This window comes from Amblyomma maculatum, chromosome 4 (genome assembly GCF_055883805.1).
Source record: "Amblyomma maculatum isolate TAMU_Amacu chromosome 4, ASM5588380v1, whole genome shotgun sequence".
Classification (NCBI taxonomy): domain Eukaryota; kingdom Metazoa; phylum Arthropoda; class Arachnida; order Ixodida; family Ixodidae; genus Amblyomma; species Amblyomma maculatum.
The window spans coordinates 28191804-28210508 of NC_139347.1; the positions used below are offsets into that span (position 1 = coordinate 28191804).

The window sequence follows — 18705 nt, forward strand, 5'->3', positions numbered from 1 at the left end:
ACTAGCATCGCGCAGCACGCGGCCGCCTCTCTTTTTGACTCCATAAAAAGCGGCCTAGGCGGCCAGGATTCGATCCCGCATCCTTGGGCACAGTACCAACAACTGCACCAATGTGGCGGGGTCGAAGAAGAAATTTATGCCGGGGACGATTCCAAGCACGTTAGCGGGCTATTGTGGAGAACGAATCGAAAGAAGGAAACATGACGCTGTGACACTCAAAGGGCTGTATACGATAAATATTTCCACTTATTTCTTTAAATTTACGCAGCGTGCGCAATAAACACGTATCACCTTCCTTCGATTTTTTTGTTATGGTACTTTTCGAAACATGGCCGCGGCCTGATACAGCTGAGGATTATATTTTCTCACTTTAGTACGCTTGCTAAAGCAAGAATCGCTTACCGAAAGGATACGGTGTTGAGATTTTAGTTAAAAATGGATTGTCATTTCATGGGCTCCCAAAACTTGACAGTTATCATAAAAACGTGCTATGCGAAATGGCCTTTTACGGCGATTCTGCTCTTGTAGTTGATGACTACCGAACCACTGGAGTTCCTTATGGCTTTATTTTAAAATTGCACGATGAGTCAGAAAGATGCCGAAAGCACATAATAGTAATAGTTGACAATTTTATTACGCCAGATGTCAACTGGGAATCGCTGACTCCGCGCGGACGTGAATTGCAGAGTACAGGACCCTGCCTGACATGTTACTAACCTACATTCTAAAACAAGATGCTCAACTCCTTACTCGTGTACCTGAATCACCAGCTTCAGCGTTAGATTTAGTCCTTAGTTCAAGTGACGTAAACATTATGCTACTGAAGTACATAATAAAGTCTGTGGTAGTAAATTAGTGGTTTTCACTTGTACCCTGCTGATAACTGAAGTTTTGTTTCTTGTTGAGGAGACTCGCTACAGTTATTTGAGTCTGAAAATAGTAATACACTTTGGCTGCTAAAGTTTAAGTCTCTCTGCCTCTACTGCCTACACAACTTTGTCCCGAATAAAAAGAAAGAAGGTAGACAGGACGGGCCCGTGGATAACTAAAGAAGTAATCCGCATTTAATGTAAGCTTGAACGTTGCGGAAGAAAACAAAAACGCCCCACTACTTCCATCATCAGCGGCTGCTTTTTAGGCGAAGATGCGTGAATCAAGAAAACATTACTTTAACCAGGCGCTCACTTATTTCGTTACCGAAATTCCTAGTAAAGTTTGACAGTTTCTAACAAAACAGGTCGAAAAGTTGACAAAATATTTGTAATTGACTTGCTCGCCACAGTAAAAAAAAAAAAAAAAAAGATATCGCAGATGCTTCAAACTTATTTCCAAAATTCATTTACTAAATCTAATGAAGCTTTCGACAACCAAGCCCCCACTGACTACCACCGGAATATAATTATTAGCAGAACGAATCCTAGAACTGCTATTAGGCAAAGCCCTGACGAAATCACCAGGTTCCAGTTACATTCCCTTCGTCTTTCTTGCAAATGTTAATAGCCATTTCTTGATTAATATATTTAATAAGTCTCTTGTATCGAGAATTGTGCCAAACGGATGACAAATATCTCGCGTGGCTCCCATTTTAAAAGTGGCAGCCGAATTGAAGTTGGTAATTAGAGTGCAATTTCAATATATTTTCACTTGTTGCAGTCTACTCAAGCACGAGCTTTCAACATATCTCAAACACGTTATAGATCAATCAGGGACCTTACATAAACCTCAGTATGGCTTCAAACGAGAATTTTCAGCTGAAACACACCCGCTGGTGACAGTAGAATGTTATCTGGAACACATCAGGTGGTCATGTTGATGAACTTTCCAAGTGGTTCATGGTGGTGGTCAGGTGGACGTGATTGTTTAGACAATTCTACAGCTTTTCATTGAGTTCCTCACAAAAGCTAGTAATAAAAATAAAAATAGCAGTCATCCTGCATCAAATCAGTATTCGAAGTATCAAACTGCCGAAACAGTCTGTCGACATCGATAGAGGCAATTATCTCTTCTTACATGTCTACTGAGGTCTACTTCATGGATCACTGCCTTGTCGTGGCGGACGGGCTTGCGAAACTCGATGAAGTCGTGAGCTCTGCTGTGTAGGGCCACCCAAGATAGACAGGTCACGGCAGAGAGTTCTGACAAAATGTGATTCACTGGAGAAGGTAATAGCAACCCACTCCAGTATTTCCTACCAAGAAAACCCTATGGCCAGTCACAATACCATTAATGATATGGCGCCGGAAGATGAGCCCCCTAGGTTGGAAGGCGTCCCACATGTTACTGGGGATGAACAAAGGGCAATTCCTAGTAGCTCCAGGACGAATGAAGCGGCTGGGCTAAAGCTAAAAGGACGCTCAGTTGTGGATGTGTCGGGAAGCGACCGGAAAGTCCGATGTTGCAAGGAGATGTATCACATAGCAACATGGAATGTAAGATCTATGACGCAAGGTAAACTGGATATCATCAAGCGAGAAATGGACAGATTGAACATTGATATCTTGGGTATCAGCGAGCTCAAGTGGACCGGAATGGGAGAATTTAACTCCGGCGACCATTATGTCTTTTATTGTGGGCACGAATCCAAGAGAGGGAATGGGGTCGCTCTCATAGTAAACAGAAGAATGGGCAAAGCAGTCCTAGGGTACAATCCCAAAAACGACCGAATGATTTCACTTCGGATCCAAGGTCACTCTTTCAACATAACAGTTATCCAAGTCTATGCACCGACCACTGCTGCTGAAGAGGCTGACGTTGAGAGATTTTATGCGGACCTACACTGCCTTTTAGACCGCACCCCATCATCAGACGTCGTTTCTCTCATAGGAGACTGGAATGCTAAGGTAGGGAGTGAAGAAATATCCGGAATTACAGGCAAGTTCGGTCTTGGTGAGCCAAATGAAGCTGGGCAGAGGCTAGTAGAGTTTTGTCAAGAAAACAACCTGACCATAGCGAATACTCATTTTCAACTGCACAAGAGGCGCCTGTACACATGGACTTCACCGGACGGTCTGTACAGGAATCAGATCGATTATATTATTTGCCGGCAGAGATGGAGAAGCGCTATACAAGCAGTAAAAACAAGGCCTGGGGCCGATTGTGGCACCGATCATTAGCTTCTTGTTGCCAAATTTAAGCTTCGATTGAGGAAAACGCAGAACACTAGAAGGCCTTTCAGGTATGATCTGGATCAAGTTCCATTAGAATATGCTGTGGAAGTGAGGAATCGATTTCAAGAATTAGATCTAGAAGACAAAGAGCCCGAAGAGATGTGGACTGATGTTCGCGATATAATACAAGAAGTTGCTACTAAGGTAGTTCCAAAGCAAAAGAAATGCAAGAAAGCAATCTGGTTATCTGAAGAGGCTTTGCAAATAGCTGAGGAAAGGAGGATGGCAAAAGTTATGGGGGAAAGAGAAAGATACAAGGTTCTCAATGCGGATTTTCAGAAAATAGCAAGGAGAGATAAGAATTCCTTCCTGAACCTACAGTGCCAAGCAGTTGAGGACAACAGCCAATTAAGGAACACAAGAGCTCTGTATAAGACAATCAAAGATATCAAAGGAAGCTTCTGTGCTAAGCTGGGCGTGATAAAGTACAAACAAGGCAAGGACCTCACTGAAGCCGCAGAGATAAAGAAGAGGTGGCAGGAATACACAGAAGAACTGTACAAGAAGGACCCGAATGTGCAAACCTAACATAAGACGGTTGTGATCACTGATCTCGAGCCGGGCATCCTGAAGAGTGAACTTGAATGGGCCTTAGCCAGTCTTGCTAAGAACAAAGCTAGCGGAATTGATAGCATTCCAGCTGAGTTGCTTCAAAACCTCAACCATGACGCTGTTAACATTCTGCATACATTATGTCAGAAGATTTGGACAACCCTGCAGTGGCCACAGGATTGGAGGAGGTCAGTTTACATCCCCATTCCAAAGAAAGGCAGTGCCAAATATTGTTCCAACTACCGCACGATCGCGCTTATTTCGCATGCAAGCAAGGTGATGTTGAAAATCCTCCAAGGTAGGCTACAGCAGTATGTGGATCAGGAGCTTCCGGACGTGCAAGTTGGGTTTCGCAAGGGCAGAGGAACTAGAGACCAAGTTGCCAACCTTCGCTGGATCATGGAAAAAGCAAGAGAGTTCCAGAAACCCATCTACTTCTGCTTTATTGATTATGCGAAAGCGTTTGACTGCGTAGATCACAGCAGATTGTGGCAAGCTCTCCAAGAGATGGGAGTTCCAATTCACCTCATCCGTCTCCTCAGGAACCTGTATGAAGGGCAAGAGGCCACAGTCAGAACTGGGCATGGTCTTACTGATTGGTTTCCGATTCAGAAAGGAGTGAGGCAAGGCTGCATACTGTCGCCCTGCCTATTTAACCTATATGCAGAGTGCATCATGAGGAAGGCCGGTCTGGACGAGTCTTCAGCTGGAGTGAAGATTGCTGGAAAACGTATCAACAACCTTAGATATGCGGATGATACCACTTTAATGGCAGAAAGTGAAGCGGAACTCAAGAGACTTCTGATGCGCGTACAAGAAGAGAGTGAGAAGTTTGGGCTTAAACTGAACATTAAAAAGACAAAGATCATGGCGTCTTGCCCTATCAAGTCCTGGAGCATCAAGAGACAAGAAGTGGAAGCTGTGACAGATTTTCTCTTCTTGGGCTCCATGATTACCTCGGAAGGAGACCGCAGCCATGAAATTAGGAGACGCCTGCTTCTGGGAAAGAGAGCAATGGTTAGCCTTGACCGCCTAGTAAAGAGCAGAGACATTAGTCTGCCAACCAAGATCCGTATAACTCGTGCTATGGTCTTTCCAGTTGTGATGTATGGATGCGAGAGTTGGACTGTGAAAAAGGCTGACCGCCGAAGAATTGACGCGTTTGAATTGTGGTGCTGGCGAAGACTCTTGAGAGTTCCTTGGACTGCCAGAAGATCAAATCAATATTGTCGAACATAAACCCTGACTGCTCATTGGAGGGTCAAATTCTAAAGTTAAAGCTCAGCTACTTTGGTCATCTGATGAGAAGAGAGGAGTCGCTGGAGAAAGATTTGATGTTGGGAAAGGTTGAGGGTCGCCGGAGAAGGGGTAGGCAGCGAACGCGATGGTTAGATGGCATCCTCGAGGCACTGCAGATGAAGTTATGTGATGTTAGGAAGATAGTGAGAGACCGGAAAGCGTGGCGTGACATGGTCAAACGGGTCGCGAAGAGTCGGACACGACTGAACGACTGAACTGAACTGAGGTGTGCGCCAGGGATATGTTTTGAGTATAATACTAACAATATTCATATAAAAGATTTCGTAAAAGCTCTCGAACTGTCTATGTGTGTTAAGCTGTTTCCTGACGACTTCCTCCTCTTTAACTCGATCAAATATGTTGGTGATCAGCTTGCTTTTAATCCTAACCTACTACGACTATAGCAAATCGATGCGACAAATGGGAAATTGTTATTAACTTTCATAAGACTGTTTCTCTGTTCGTCAGTAAAACAAAAATTAACAAATGAAAGTTTGCGTACTATATCAATAATATAGTATTTAGAGGGGACAAAATATATACGTAAGTAGGTGTCCCTACTTACGTATATAAGTTCCCTAGCGAATAAGTTCCCTAGTGAGATGGACAAATCACAAAGACGTGCTCCTTCTCCCTTAAGAAGCTTTGTTCTGTCAAGTCTTGTGTGGCCAGCTGTACTAGTTCATTAAGGCTGACGTCATATAAATCCCCAGTAAGACCAAGCGTCGAATATACCTGCATTGCACGGAAGCCTTACACAACCGATGACACGCATAAGCTTGACAAAATCTAAAGTCTTCCGGCTCGCTTTGGCTTCAATTGGCATAAGCAATAGCCTCTCCGTATGCTATGTTACAGCTTCCAGGGTTGGAGGCATTAGTCGAAAGAAAAAAAGGCACGTCTCAAAGTTTTGCACTCACTATATTTGTCCAGACTTGATGTCCGAACCGAAAACTGTATCGCCAAAATTTCCACGCAGCCCTCACGCCATGACCACACCTTCTGTCTCGCATCCAATTTTGCGTGCTCCAGCACATATTAATAGGCTCCCAAAGCATCGCTGTGCGACGCTGCGGCTCCTGATGGGCAACGCCATCTGTGGCAGAAAAACACACACTGGGACGCCGCCGGCTCGGCTCGCTGCCTTCGCGACGTGCGCCGCGCGTGACGCGCCTCCGCAGGCGCATCGCAACATGTCGCCTGCATTCCGTCTTGATTATTGGACAACCTGCCGCGTACTTCCATGAAGGAAACGTAATTATAGGCGAGAAAATGTTTATTTACGTCCGCACTGTAGAGCAGGCGACAGACGGCGATGAGTAAATATTGATTGTGAATGCGTTTCCCACGTTAGCGAAAGCGTAGGAAGTTTATCTCGAAGTAAGTCAGCTATGCAACTATATTGTCGTATATAATATGTTTAAAAATTGCGGAGGTATTATCAATACTCTGAGATAAAGTTGCTCGCTTGTTGATTATTGTTTTGGCCTCTAGCATGAGATCTATATACGGTTTTGTTTTTATTATTATGATGTTACTAAAGCAAATCTTGCAGTAGAAGAATAAGCTGTAGTCCGAAGGATATGTTTCATCAAAGGCACGAACGCTAGCAGTCTAAGCACATGCGTGCTCCGCGCGCTGCAGGCGACATAACCGGCTCGCTGGCTCGGAAGGAAGGTGAAATCCAAGCTTGTACTACAGTCGTGCTTTATTTCGGTTCTTACTAAATGGTTGTGCTTCATTTATATTTGGTTTACATTTACGAAACCTGTGACGCGAATAGGCTGCTCCGTGAGAGTAGTGTCAATCGAGCCATAACTAGGATCGCTTTTGTATTGCACTTCCAACATATTTTGGTTATGAATAATAATATTGTTGGTTCATTTATTGGCCAATTTGCGGAAATATGTAAAAGTGCCTCAGCCAAGCATGTTTTCCATCCCCCCCCCCCCCCCCCCCCCCCCAAAAAAAAAAAAAAAAAAACTCCTCGTTCCTAGATATTTTCTTGGTCGTAGGGCACATTCACACATCATTATCGATCGCGGACGTCGCACGCTGGAGATCTGTTGATTTGGTTGCTTTCAGAGCTCTCGCAAAGCAGGGAGAGAGCACAGAAAATCGGCAAAGCAAGACACGCGCGGAGCTAAGAGCAGGATAATTCTCTACCCCCTTCACTTTGTATAAATGGTGTTAAACCATTGTACTCTTTTGATGCCTCTCTAAGACGTCTTTGTCAACTGTCGAACATTTCTGAGTTCATGGAGAAGAGGAAAATTGGCCCTTTTCGTTTCCACAAAGAACGCGAGACTTCTCGGAATGCTGTCATGCGGTTGGAAAACAGATCTTGTGGAAACGCTTCCAATGAAATCTGCCAAGTTCCACACGTGAGTCTCGTCTTTTGGCGCTTCGCTTGCTATTGTGGCTACCCATGACACAACGCTACTTTGTACCTCCGTTTCGCATCAGCGGAAGCGTTTTTGTATCGCCAAATAACCTCCAGGAGCAACTCGATCGCCGCACGTGCACAGGAAGCTAGCGGAGCGTCTGCTCCGGCGACGTCCCATCGTTTCACATTTCGCCACCATGCCAGGAATGCGGCGCTGCCATCACGCGGCACAACTTGAGCTTTGGTTCCCTATACTCTTTTTGTGCACGCACAGTGTGTTAGTGGAAAGCTCCACCTCACAAATACCAATTATTCGCCCTCCTTGATTATTGTCCTGCCGCCGTTTGGTGAATGCATTTTGTTATTAGGTCTCACTGCATTACGTATTTTTGTATTATTCCACATTATTGAACTGATTGTATTACTGGTTGCCATTGCTGAACTTTTTGTGCTTGCTGATGTCATGAATACTTGCACTAATGTATCTCCATTTCCTGTTTGGACTTGAGATGTGTCCGCAGTAGTACATAAATACATTATCGACACACGTTTGCGTTTCGTATTTTGCCGCATTAGTAAAGCAATGATTTATAAGCGCTCCTCGCCAAATAGAAAGAGCGTTGCTCTGTTCAACTGATCCTTAACAGAAACAAAAGCAACGCTCCCCTCCATTTATTTTCCCAATACCAACGAATGGCTCCATGGTTCCGCCGCCGGGCATTCCCGTATATATTACTATCAGAGGCGTATCGTTCCGCCGCCGGGCATTTCCGTATGTATTACTATCAGAGGCGTAATAGCCTGGAAAATTGCAGGCGCAGGACACAGCAGACATTGGGTCAGCCATCTAGTCCGCTGTTTCGCCGCCCACGTCCAAAGTGAGAACTTTCATGTTCTGCAAAAATAATGTTATTTATTTATTTATGGCGCTGAGTTTGCCACACGGCATAAAAGGTGGTGGTATAGCGTCACAGGAATGTGTGGAGTAAAGCCATGTGCAAGAAGTCACACAAACTGCGTGCATAAATGTTGTTTGTTGTCCGTAAGTGGAAATGAGAGTCATTACTTGGTGAAAGTCCAGCTTTTTGGCAAAAATAATGCAAATGACCCAAATGTCAACAGACACAGCGCGAATCCCATGACACCCGTCGCACCTGTATTCTCATTCCCTTCAGCAGGCGCCACCGGTCGTTTGTAAACAAGCTCCTAATGCCGGACAGCCGCTCAATTTCGAGCCCGCCGGGGTCTTGTTTCCCAACCTCACCGCGAACTCGCTGTCAGCACAAACATCCCCCATGTGCCCCTAACTGGCGATATCGACCAGGAAGTGCTTTCAGCGCTCCTGGCATCGCTTTGGGCGGTACCCCTTTCGTCTCCGCTACTCTTGCATCCCACTGACTTCCCGCTCGTTTGTGCATGAGCTGGAAATGGTGGCCAGAGTTTATTGCTCGGTCGTGGGAAGCGGGGTCCTTTGTGCGCAGTCCGTTTTTGCGTATCATACTGCTCTGCGCATGGGGCTGGAAAGTATATGTACTGCCGCGGTCGTTAAGGAACGGACGACTCATTGTTCACGTCATAAAGTCGTGAGAGAGAGAGAGAGAGAGCACCTGTAACCTCTTTTTAAACTGTGATACGCCGTGCGTTTAAGTTCTTATTCTACTGCTGCCATAAAAGAACGTTAGTCTGAGAAGGTTTTAGCATATGAAAAATGCTTTTCGCTTCATCTTATAACCGGACTTCTTGGTTATTAGATGCGCGTACCGTTGATCGTGGCCTAATTCACTCAGTTCATGTTTATTGCTCTTCAGCATCTAGGAAAGTTAATTTTCAATAGTATATATATATATGTATATATATATATAATTTTTCTGAAAGCCTAACTCACTATAGGAGAGCACAAGGAAGTAACCTGCCCTTCACTACAACGGAACCTCATGTTGTTTGCAACGGAGGCATGCGCTCGTCTCAAACCGCATTTAGTATTCAAAGGATGACTTGAACCGTGACACCACAAGCCTCGGGGCTAGCAATCAGAGGAAATATATGCCTGGGTAAACATCTTGTTAGCTGCTTCAAGCGCACATGATTTGAAGAGAAAATCAGCTGGCTTTACCAATCGTAAATATTCATATTTTTATTGGTGGAAAGAGAGCACTGTTATTGCACATTATTGCGCATTGGGGAGTGCGCTATAGAAGTTGTTACTCCCTTTTTACTCTTTCTGCAGGCTAAATCGTCTTTTGAGCTCAGGTATTTGATAAGGCAGTGTGCACGGTAACAAGTGGTACCAAGAGCCTCGGTAAAAGTTTTGCTTTTGTCAAGTCTATGTAGTGGTTTAAAAAAGCTTTTTTTTTTTTTCATATAGTGACTCTTCTGATTAAATAGCTTAACGTCATACTTAAAGGCAAGACGTGTTTACGTGCTGACCATGATTTTTGAAGTGAATAAAGCCTCCCGAAGACTGTCGCAGAAAACTTCCACTCTGGTAATGTCATGTTCATCTGTCAGTGTGACGCCAAATTTTCGAAATAACATGTGCCGTATATGCATGCCGGCGGGTTGTACACGTGAGGTGGCACAGAAAGGCCACAGAGTTTCAAAAATTAAACAGAATATTTTTGGGCGTAGTTCACCTCTTTAAATAACTTTAATGGCTCTCATTTCAGCTTTAATCACTCTCATTGGCCACCTTTCCTCGAGGAGCCTGTTTCGCGTGCTTGCATTTCCCTACTCAATTAATTACTAACCTTTAAATTCTTCCTCTGTTAACTCACGCATAATTAATAATATGCAGTCGTAAACTATGTGGGGCCCCACAGCCCCTTTTAGCGTTTCGAACCGCGCGCGCTTTTTTCTGTTTGTGTTTGTGTCCGCCCGGGCAGCGCGAGTACGCATGAGCGAGCTGCCCGGAGCGGGGGCGGCATGTTATCGGCGCGAGACAGAGGGTAGATAAGCGCGTTGGAAGCAAGGCTCGGGGCTTTTTCGCCGGGAGGCCGGCCACAGAAGGGCGGCGTGGCAGCGTCCCAAGCCGGCGGGATGTACACGGACGACGGAGCGGAGTCCTGCGAGGCGAAGACGGAAGCGGCACCTTCAAGGAAGCCTTAGGAGTACTGTTAGCGTGAGTGCTGCCACGCGAGTAGCAATGTTCTTGTACCGTGATCAACGCTTTGGCCCTATTACTCGCCCATCGCGCCGCAGTGTGCTTTGTGTTGTCGCGGTGAAGCCCTGACCCTTGTCCCGTTTTATCCTCATAGTCCATTGTCGCGAACTTCGACGGCATGTTTCCAGCGCAGTTTTGACCAATGCTGTTTCTTTTCTATTTTATACTTTTCTGTTGATCCGGAATAAACCGGTGTTTTTAAGAAAGACTTGGTTTTCACTCGTCGGGCGAGACCATCGCTCGCGAACCCGTATTCTAGAAGGCGGAGCCTTCATTTGGCGCCCAACGTGATTTCTACTCGAGCTTTGGCTTGCCCCGCGAGTGTACCAATTTGAGGTTCATGCAGTCTCGTGCGTAGCGATGTCGGACTTACCGGGTGCAAGCGCCCAGTTAACGGAGACAGTTCGGCCTCCCACACGGGCGGGTTCCGAGCATGAGCACTCAGAAGACAGGAAAAGCAAACCGTCGCACATTTGTAGCGGAATTCTTGGCCTCTTGAACGAGCTACTGGAATCAAAGGCACATTTCAGAGAAATGGTAGGAAGCGAGGCAGTTTCGTTAACGCCCACTCCCTTGTATCGCGATAATCAGCTGCGGCTGAATTTGGCCGTGCCAAGGTTTGAAGGATACGCCGATAAGAAATCTGTGTGCGATTTTCTCTATGAAATCGACGATTATCAGATGGCAATGGCAATTTCGGACAGCGCTCTGGTCACGCGTGTGCTTCCCGTAGCTTTGGTAGGTTCCGCAGCAACCTGGAGGCGTAGACAGCGGCCGTTCGCAACAAAGCAGGATTTTATAGACCGTTTTCGAGAAGAGTTTTTGCCGCCTGACTATGACATCCGTATGAAAGACGAGCTTTGCACCAGGACGCAAGGCGAAAGCGAGGGTTTGCTAGAGTTTTTGCGCAGTTTTCAAGAGCTGCATGAGCGGGCAGATCCTGCAGTTCCGGAACCAGAGAAGGTGGCTCATGCTATACATCGGTGCCATCCAAGGTACCAGCCATATCTCCGGCGTCGCCAGTTCGCGGACTTCGATGACATGGCTAGAGAAGCATCCCGCATCGAGGCATCTTTCCTGGCGGAGCTCCACTACAAACCACCTCCCCCTGCAGAGACTTGCCTTGAGCCGTCCTGTGCGTGGCCTGGATCACCGGCAGCACGCAGCCTGGAGACGCCAGGCTGCCGTACGGAGGCTGGCGACTTGCACGGAGTCACAAGCCCTGATGCGTCTACTCAGGTGACGAGCCGATTTCATGGGGCGACAGGTCAGACGGGGCCCCGTGTCTTCTTGCCATACGCAGGCGCGGGTACCCCTTGTGTGGCAGCAGTTGGGACACCCCACGTCAGAGCGCGCAAATCCCGGAAATCTCCTACAGCGGCTGCCGGCTACCATTCACCATCGGGTGCAACGTGGGTGTCACCATCGGGTGCAACGTGGACGTCACCTGCGGGTGCAGCGTGGGTGTCACCACCGGGTGCAACGTGGGTGTCACCACCGGGTGCAACGTGGACGTCACCTACGGGTGCAGCGTGGACGTCACCTACGGGTGCAGCGTGGACGTCACCTACGGGTGCAGCGTGGACGTCACCTACGGGTGCAGCGTGGACGTCACCTACGGGTGCAGCGTGGGTGTCACCACCGGGTGCAACGTGGACGTCACCTGCGGGTGCAGCGTGGGTGTCACCACCGGGTGCAACGTGGACGTCACCTACGGGTGCAGCGTGGGTGTCACCACCGGGTGCAACGCGGACGTCTCCTACCAGTGCAACGTGGGTGTCACCACCGGGTGCAACGTGGGTGTCACCACCGGGTGCAACGTGGGTGTCACCACCGGGTGCAACGTGGACGTCACCTACGGGTGCAACGTGGGTGTCACCACCGGGTGCAACGTGGGTGTCACCACCGGGTGCAACGGTGTCGCCATCAGGTGAAAAGCGGGCGTCGCCCCCGGGCACAACTTGTCCTCCGATTCGCAGATCCAGGACAACACAGGGGAGGGTGTTTTGGTCATCGCACCATCCAGCGGCCAGGCCGCACAGACGTGGCCAACCACCGGGAGAGCTGATCCAGTCGCTACCTTTCCTGCCTGAATCGAACCAGGTGCCACAGACACAGGTGTCTTCGACACAGGTACCATTGTCACCACCTGCGCATGAGGCAGACCCCGAGAAGCCCTACAAACACTCGGTGAGTGCAGTCCCGTCAACTTCTTTTGAGGAAAGCCAACCAGACAAGACCCCGCTGGTCTTGGTCAAAATGGCCGGACTGGAGCTTCCAGCCCTTTTAGACACAGGGTCTACAGTGTCAGTCTTCGGCGATCAGGTGAAAAATGCCTGCGAGACAAAATGTGTCCGGTTGCGGAGTGTAAACACTAACCTTCGTATGGCATCGACTCACATAGTACCCGCAACCTCAGCAGCCCGCCTAACAGTTGCTATAAATGGTCGAAAGATTAGACAGCGTTTCTTACACCTCCCCGGACTATCCTGGCCAGTCATACTAGGCCGTAACTTCATAGTGAAGGCAGGAATCGTGATAGATCTCAGTAAGGGAACCTACCGGTATGGCACCGGTACAGAAGCATTTCAGTTCAAGACTAAGGCCGCTGAGCCACAGTCACAGTTGCTTGCCACGAACGGCCATTCGGCCAATATCACAGGCTGTGGTATTCTAACCGTTTTGAATTCCTTCACGGGGTCACCAGCGGAAAAAAGCAGAATCGAGACAATGCTCAGGCCCTTTGCAGCAATGTTCACGGAGGCTCCGGGGAAGGCCAACGTACTAACCCACAGGATTGACACCGGCGATGCTCGTCCTATCAGATTCAATCCAAGGCCCTTGAGTGTCCACAAGCGAGCGCTGCTGGATGGGGCCCTCGACGAAATGGTGGCTACCGGTGCGGTGAGACCATCAAAAAGCCCCTGGGCGTTTCCTGTTGTTCTCGCGCCTAAGAAGGATGGAACAGCACGGTTGTGTGTCGATTATCGACGTCTGAATGCTGTGACAGTGCGAGACTCTTACCCTTTCCCATCTGTTGACTCTGTCATGTACTCACTTGGGTCAGCAAAATTTTTTACAACTCTCGACTGCAGTAGGGGATTTCTGCAAATCCCGATTGACCACTGTGACATTGAGAAAACGGCTTTCACTTGCCACCGGGGACTGTTCGAATTTGTGCGCTTGCCTTTCGGGTTGTGCAATTCACCTGCTACTTTTCAACGGGTGATGGATATTGTGCTCGGAGACGCTAAATTTAACTACGCTATGGCCTACATGGATGACGTAGTAGTGTTCTCAGAAAGCTTAGAAGAGCACCTCCGTCATCTAACGAATGTCCTTCAACGAATGCAGAAGGCGGGCATCACCATTAACCCCGGCAAGGTTCAGTTGGTGACAAGCACAATCAATCTTCTTGGGTTCATTGTGGAACAGGGCACAGTTCGCCCGGATGAAGAGAAGCTTCAAGCCATTCTGCAGCTCCCCCCACCAAACAACATAAAGAGCCTCCAGCGTTTCTTGGGCATGGTGGGATTCTACCGCCACTTCATCCCGAACTGCGCTGACCTGGCGCGACCCCTCCATCAGCTCCTCCGGAAGGGTGCCCGCTGGTCATGGACAGAAGCCGAGCAGGGATCATTCCGTTCACTGTCTGCAGCCATCGCGGATACTGCACGCCTGCGGCTTCCAGACCTTAACCGGCCATTCACGGTACAAACGGATGCAAGTGAGTACGGAATTGGGGCGGTATTGCTTCAAGAACATCAAGGAAAGCTTTGCCCATTGGCATTTGCTAGTCATACACTGACGGCACCGGAAAGGAACTATACTGTGACAGAGAAAGAGTGTCTCGCGATTGTGTTTGCCCTCAAGAAATTTGACATGTATTTGGATGGTGCAGAATTCACTATTCAGACCGACCACCAGGCCCTATCGTGGCTTTCGAGGTTGCAAAATCCAGCTGGCCGTCTGGCCCGCTGGTCACTCACTCTCCAAAAGTATAATTACAGGATAGAATACAGAAGAGGCACTTTCAACAAAGTGGCCGATGCCCTGTCACGAGCTCCACTTCCGGGCGAGGGAGAGCGAGCACCCGCGGTCCATGCTGTGACAGCTCCTGCCGACATCTGGGGCACACTGGTGTCCCGTCAACAGCTCCTTGACGCTCAGCTTTCAGACGACCAGTGCAACCAGATACGCCAAAGCCTGAACAGCGCCAGCCCTGCAGGGAGCCGGGCGCTTAACGGAAGCTATGACTGCTACGTGGAAGCAGAAGATGGTTTGATCCTGCGGTATATACCTGCTGCGGACACCGACAGGGGTGAGTCCGCATTTCGTGTGGTCGTTCCTAAGGGCCTACGTAAGCATTTTCTAGAGTACTTCCACGATACACGCCTCGCAGGTCACAGCGATGGCAAGAAAACATATGACAAATTGTGTCGCGTTGCAACATGGCCCCGCATGAGAAGGGATGTCCTGACATTCGTCCGCACTTGTCATACCTGCCAAACCGCGAAGCCAAGGGGAGGAAAACCACCGGGCCTCATGCAACCTGTAGAGAGCCGATACCCATGGGAAATTGTAGCTTGCGACATAATGGGTCCCTATCCCAGATCAGTGAAAGGGAATCGCTACTTGTTAGTAATTACTGATCATTTCTCGAAATGGGTAGAACTGTATCCCCTGAATAGGCTAGACTCGAAAATAATTTGGGATAAGCTACTAGAAACATTCACTCGCTTTGGTTTCCCAGCTCAGCTTATCACTGATAATGCCACGTATTTCACCGGTAGGATATTCACTGCCACTTGCAAAGTTCTTGGCGTGCAGCACAAAAAGACTACGCCCTACCATCCTCAAGCAAACATTACAGAGCGAGTGAATCGAAATCTCAAGACTATGATGGTGGCATTCACGGAGCGACACAAGGACTGGGACGCTCGTATCCAGGAGATGGCCTTCGCCACAAGAACCACGGTAAACCGGTCAACAGGTTTTACGCCAGCGGCCATTCTCCTTGGTCGTGAGCTCAGGTTCCCTATTGAGCATGCTCTGAATGGCTCTGATTTACCGGGTCTTAGCCATTCTAAATTTGCTCATGATCTTTCCAGCCGCTTGGCCGAGACTCTGAAGGAGGCAAGGGAAAACCTAGACCTTGCCCGCCTGGAACACTGTAACCAGTACAACAAGGGAAGGCGACCTTTGGAATTCACAGTCGGCGACAAAGTCCTTCGCCGCACGCACCCACTAAGTGATGCAGCAAAAGGGTTTGCTGCTTCTCTCGCTCCACGATGGACTGGCCCTTACACGATAACAAAGCGCGCGTCTCGGCTTTCTTACTTTATTCGCCATGTGCAGGGTGGTCGAGAAACCGGACCAGTCAACGTGGCCGATCTCCGAGCTTACCACGGCCGTCCACTAGCCACATAGAACCACTTGACCTACCAGGCACTACGGCTACCCACGCTCGGCGGATACCTCCAAGCATGCGCCCCGCCAGCAGCAGTACCAGTTCCACCCTTATCCCGCGTTATTGTTGTTTTACACGTCGGGAGGTGTCCCGTCTTGAGAGGGGGGGAGTGTGGGGCCCCACAGCCCCTTTTAGCGTTTCGAACCGCGCGCGCTTTTTTCTGTTTGTGTTTGTGTCCGCCCGGGCAGCGCGAGTACGCATGAGCGAGCTGCCCGGAGCGGGGGCGGCATGTTATCGGCGCGAGACAGAGGGTAGATAAGCGCGTTGGAAGCAAGGCTCGGGGCTTTTTCGCCGGGAGGCCGGCCACAGAAGGGCGGCGTGGCAGCGTCCCAAGCCGGCGGGATGTACACGGACGACGGAGCGGAGTCCTGCGAGGCGAAGACGGAAGCGGCACCTTCAAGGAAGCCTTAGGAGTACTGTTAGCGTGAGTGCTGCCACGCGAGTAGCAATGTTCTTGTACCGTGATCAACGCTTTGGCCCTATTACTCGCCCATCGCGCCGCAGTGTGCTTTGTGTTGTCGCGGTGAAGCCCTGACCCTTGTCCCGTTTTATCCTCATAGTCCATTGTCGCGAACTTCGACGGCATGTTTCCAGCGCAGTTTTGACCAATGCTGTTTCTTTTCTATTTTATACTTTTCTGTTGATCCGGAATAAACCGGTGTTTTTAAGAAAGACTTGGTTTTCACTCGTCGGGCGAGACCATCGCTCGCGAACCCGTATTCTAGAAGGCGGAGCCTTCAACTACAATCATAAGGTACCAGTTACGTTTTTGTTTTTGAAAATTCGTTCTGTGATGTTTACATGAATGTCTTCATCAATATCCTGTCTAAAACTTAGACCTCATGCGCAGACAATGTTGCACTTTTCCAAGAGCAGTTAACATTATGCTTTAAGACTGTTTATCCTCAACAGGCCTTAACTACAGCACACGTGCTTGGGGAACCAAAACAAACGACAATATTCATGAGCTTCATTTGCTGTAGAAACATGCCATCCGCATAATTTGTGAAGCATTCTATTTAAGCCATACGCAGGAGATATTCATGCAGTTAAAGATCGTCCGCGTAGAATCTATGTATAAATATAAATCTTCTAGGCAATACAGGTTACAAACAACTAAAGGAACTGATACCTTGATGTTGGCAAATCTGGAAAAAAGGTGGTTATGTACCCATTGCGGAACCCAGAAGAGTGGAAGGTGGGCAAATGGACTACGGGTTATGGAAAGCAAGTGTATAATTAAGACTGCTGACATTGCTGAATGATTTCGCGAGGGGCAGCAATAAAGATATTCAGTCTATTTGATTAAATAGCGTGAGAAATAATTATGCGCAGAACAAAAATATCACCCTCTTTTGGAATCTTGGAACGGCTTTGCGCGTTTTATTTTAAGTTCTTTACTCCTGATGTTTTTAATTATGTTGCATGAATGACTGAACTTGCACATAATTCACCATGTTAAACTAATCAGTTGACTCTAGTACGCTTTATACATTCACGCATGGTAATGTTTTGACTTGTGTGTGTTCTCCTATCGCGTACTGCTTTATCTGGTGCCCATTTCACTAATTTTTATATTTTGTACCTGTGCAGCATGTAGCTGCACATTGGAATCAGAAAGTGTTTTTGCTGTAGCATTTTTGTCCCATGCGTTGCCATTGCTTGCCATGTATTGGGATATGGGCCTAGGCAAGCCTTCTTCTGGGCTTTTTCCTATACCCCAAACATCCCTCAGACATCGAATTAACATTGTGTTGTAGTGTATGTGAAAGACTATGCAAATTAAAATTAGGGCCGGAATCCAAGTGTGCTCTCTGGATCCAAGCGTGCGGGAAAGCCGGATTCTTGTATCAGACTCCCATTTCAAAGGCGAAACACGAGTTGATAGCATCTGCCAACTGGCTATGCCATGTCACCTCGTGTTGTCACAACCCGACGAACAATCGTTATGCGGCTATGTCGCCAGACAACTGCCACCTCTTGGAGACATGCCCGTCATTTTTCGCTCACAGGGCCAACGTCGTCGCAGACAGCATCGACGGTAGATTTTGTTGAGAACGAGTCATTCAAGACTGTCACATAAAAAAAAAAGAAAAAGCGTTGAAACAACTGGTGGGTCATAACACGGGAATTAGAGCATCACGAGGTGAGACTTGACGATGAGTAGTAGTCTTAATTCAACAAAAACCAAAATGCAAATATTATTCGAATAAGCATAGCGGTAGAGATGACTAGAATAGCAAACTTTGAAAGGTGGAACAAACAGTAAGTCCCTGCACCAGAGCACGGTGGTGCCAAAAGACAGACGTAGCACTCTTCAAGCGTATTCAAGGCTGCAACGAAGATTTTTTCCTGCATTCTTTCTTTAAAAAAAGATTAGGAACATTCTAAGCTGCGCTTTAGAGTGATAGCACTTTTCCCACCACATTTTCATTCAATGAACCACAAGGACATGTTAGTGAGTCATAAGCACCGCAACGCGATTACTAGCTGCTCCTCTAACTCGCTCAGTGGCAACGGCTTTTCGTGGAATATGTTGTTGTTGTTGTTTTATTGCGTAAGCAAAATACTGCGCCAGATTTTAGCCTATCGCGTAAACCCGGCCGGTAGCCACATTTGACCTTTAGAGTGACCGTAGATGGGGCCCCTCTTCAAGTCGTCAGGTAAACCC

The 18705-nt window shown here is 48.0% G+C and overlaps 1 protein-coding gene across 1 annotated transcript; it reads left to right on the forward strand.

Annotated features, from left to right (window-relative positions):
• Positions 1-10215: 10215 nt before the first annotated feature.
• Positions 10216-18117, forward strand: LOC146190544 (uncharacterized). Its single transcript, XM_084600192.1, has 3 exons — positions 10216-11803; positions 11868-12048; positions 18047-18117. Exons 1-3 carry the CDS (start codon positions 10925-10927, stop codon positions 18115-18117), a joined length of 1131 nt encoding a protein of 376 aa, XP_084456318.1. The 5' UTR covers positions 10216-10924.
• The last annotated feature ends 588 nt before the right edge of the window (positions 18118-18705 follow it).

What these genes read in the sequence shown, in the direction of transcription:
- LOC146190544 (XM_084600192.1), top strand. Translation starts at nt 10,925, where the DNA reads ATGTCGGACTTACCGGGTGCAAGCGCCCAGTTAACGGAGACAGTTCGG. An exon ending in GCCCTGATGCGTCTACTCAG is followed by an intron (nt 11,804 to 11,867) that starts GTGACGAGCCGA and finishes TGCCATACGCAG; the next exon opens with GCGCGGGTACCCCTTGTGTG. An exon ending in GTGTCACCACCGGGTGCAAC is followed by an intron (nt 12,049 to 18,046) that starts GTGGGTGTCACC and finishes TTTCGCTCACAG; the next exon opens with GGCCAACGTCGTCGCAGACA.